This window comes from Myotis myotis, unplaced genomic scaffold, assembly GCF_014108235.1.
Source record: "Myotis myotis isolate mMyoMyo1 unplaced genomic scaffold, mMyoMyo1.p scaffold_m19_p_11, whole genome shotgun sequence".
Lineage (NCBI taxonomy): Eukaryota > Metazoa > Chordata > Mammalia > Chiroptera > Vespertilionidae > Myotis > Myotis myotis.
Genome location: NW_023416315.1, coordinates 77,233,948 through 77,235,991, shown reverse-complemented (window position 1 = coordinate 77,235,991; position 2,044 = coordinate 77,233,948). Strand labels below are relative to the sequence as shown.

At 42.6% G+C, this 2,044-nt stretch overlaps 1 protein-coding gene across 1 annotated transcript; it reads right to left on the bottom strand.

Annotated features, from left to right (window-relative positions):
• Nucleotides 1-619: 619 nt before the first annotated feature.
• Nucleotides 620-1,507, bottom strand: LOC118665763 (GTPase IMAP family member 7-like). The gene has a single exon (XM_036327053.1). It carries the CDS (start codon nt 1,505-1,507, stop codon nt 620-622), a length of 888 nt encoding a protein of 295 aa, XP_036182946.1.
• Nucleotides 1,508-2,044: the final 537 nt, after the last annotated feature.

Sequence of the window (2,044 nt, the reverse complement as noted above, 5' to 3'; positions counted from 1 at the left end):
TAGCATTGTGGTTAATGGTAGTGAATGAGCTGGAAAGATGCTGGTGGTTACTATCAATGCATAACAATCCATCCCAAAGCCTAGTAGCTTAAATCAACAAACTTTTATTTTTCTCATGAATCTGCGGTCTGGGCAGGATGCAGTGGGGGTGGCCCATCTTTGCTCTTTGCAGCTTCACCTGAGGTGGCTCAGTTGGCAGCTAGAGAATCTGCTTCCATGTTGCCTCACTTGCATGGCTGGCAAGTTGGTTCTGCTGGCAGATGTAAGACCAGCCAGGGGAGTGGGCCAGTGACTTCAAGTCCTCTTCATGTGGCCTCTCGATGGGCAACCTGGGCTTCCTCACCACATGGTGGCCAAGCGTCAACCCCACAAACCCTAAGAAGCAAAGAGGCATTTTCCCTATCTCACTTTTGAAGTCACAACCACACACTGGTTGTCAATGCAGTCACAAAGCCCATTGAATTTCAAGGTAGGGGACAAACCCTATAATTCAACAGAAGGAAAAACAAATTGATTATAAGAAAAAATGGGTGGGACAGGATATATTGTTGTAGTCATCTTTGGAAAATATAATTAACCACATTAACAAATCATAGTAAATTAAGAAATAAAATTTACATTATTTCCAAAACTTACTCCATATCCTTGAAAGTATACACAAAATCTCATGTACAACATTTTTAAATATATTTCTTCCAGCTTCTTCCTGTATATTTTTAATTTTTTCATTATAGTTCTCCAATAAGATTTTTATCTTCTCCTCCATTTCTTGCTGTGATATTTTTTTCTGATCATATTGCTCTTCAACTAATTTAGTTTCCTTATCTAATTGATCTTCATAGATCATCTTCAAGGCCTCTGCCTCACGTTGAAGCTTCTCCACTACGTCCTTGTAAATGGTATCAGAAAAGTGAGCCCCTCCATTTCTCTGCACCATTTTCTCTATCATCTCCACCAGCTCCTGCACTTGAGCTTCCTTCTCAGCCTCATCTGCACTTTGTTGGTTATTGAAGGCACAGCAGCGGTTCTCACACTCCTTGATGGTGCGTTGCAGGTTGTTTTCCTCTGCTAAAAAGTCATTCAGGGTCTGATCACCCAACTCATCTTTGCGAGTGAACAAGATGATCATGTACTTCATGGCCTCTTCCCCAAAGATGGTCTTGAGCAATTTAACCGTTTTCTGCTCCTCCTCCGTGTAGCGGCCCATTCGTAGAACCAGGATGATAGTGTGGGGCCCAGGGCAGGAGAAGAGGACACACTTGCTGATTTGCTCACAGGTGGTCTTCAATGTCTCCTGGGTGTCAAAGAGCCCTGGGGTGTCCACAACAAGAAGGTTTCTCCCCTTCCAATGTCGCTCTGCTTTCTGACAGCCCTTGGTGACAGCATGGGCAGAAATTTTAGATTCAAATACTCTTCTCCCAAGGATGGAGTTTGCTGTTGCACTTTTTCCATTTCCGGTTTTCCCCACCAGTACAATCCTCAGAGTGTTGTCCTGCAGGCCAGCCATCTTCTTTCAAAAGGCTCTGGGGTGCAGGTACCAACAAGACCTTAAGGAAGGGAATGAGAAGGGGAAAGGGTACTTAGGTAAGTGGGGACCATTCCCAAACCTCTTTTCTTTGTTCTTCTCCTCCCTGAAAATTTACAAACATCTGTTACATATCTGGAGGAAACAATAAAGCAGATTTTTCCCACAAAAGAGTACAATGTCCAGTTGTTTTCACAGGAAAACTCACTTAAACCTCTACAAAGTTGATCATCTCAAAGTTATGTGAGCTATTCCTGATCACATAAAAAAGAGGGAAATATTTTAATTCTTTCTCTGAATCAAGTGTGATATTGATCCTAAAGGCTAACAGAGATTTGACCAATAAATAAAGTTACAGATGTTACTCATTTGGAAATACCCATACCAAAATTTGTTGTTACAACACATCTTATTAATAGACTAGAGGCCTGGTGCATGAAATTCATGCAAGGTAGGGTCTGTAGGCCTGGCCGCCCTGCTTCTCCTCTTCCTCCTTCGCTTGCTCTCTCATTGCCCCCT

Excerpts from the sequence above, each read along its gene's own strand:
- LOC118665763 (XM_036327053.1), bottom strand. The coding sequence starts at position 1,507 with ATGGCTGGCCTGCAGGACAACACTCTGAGGATTGTACTGGTGGGGAAA.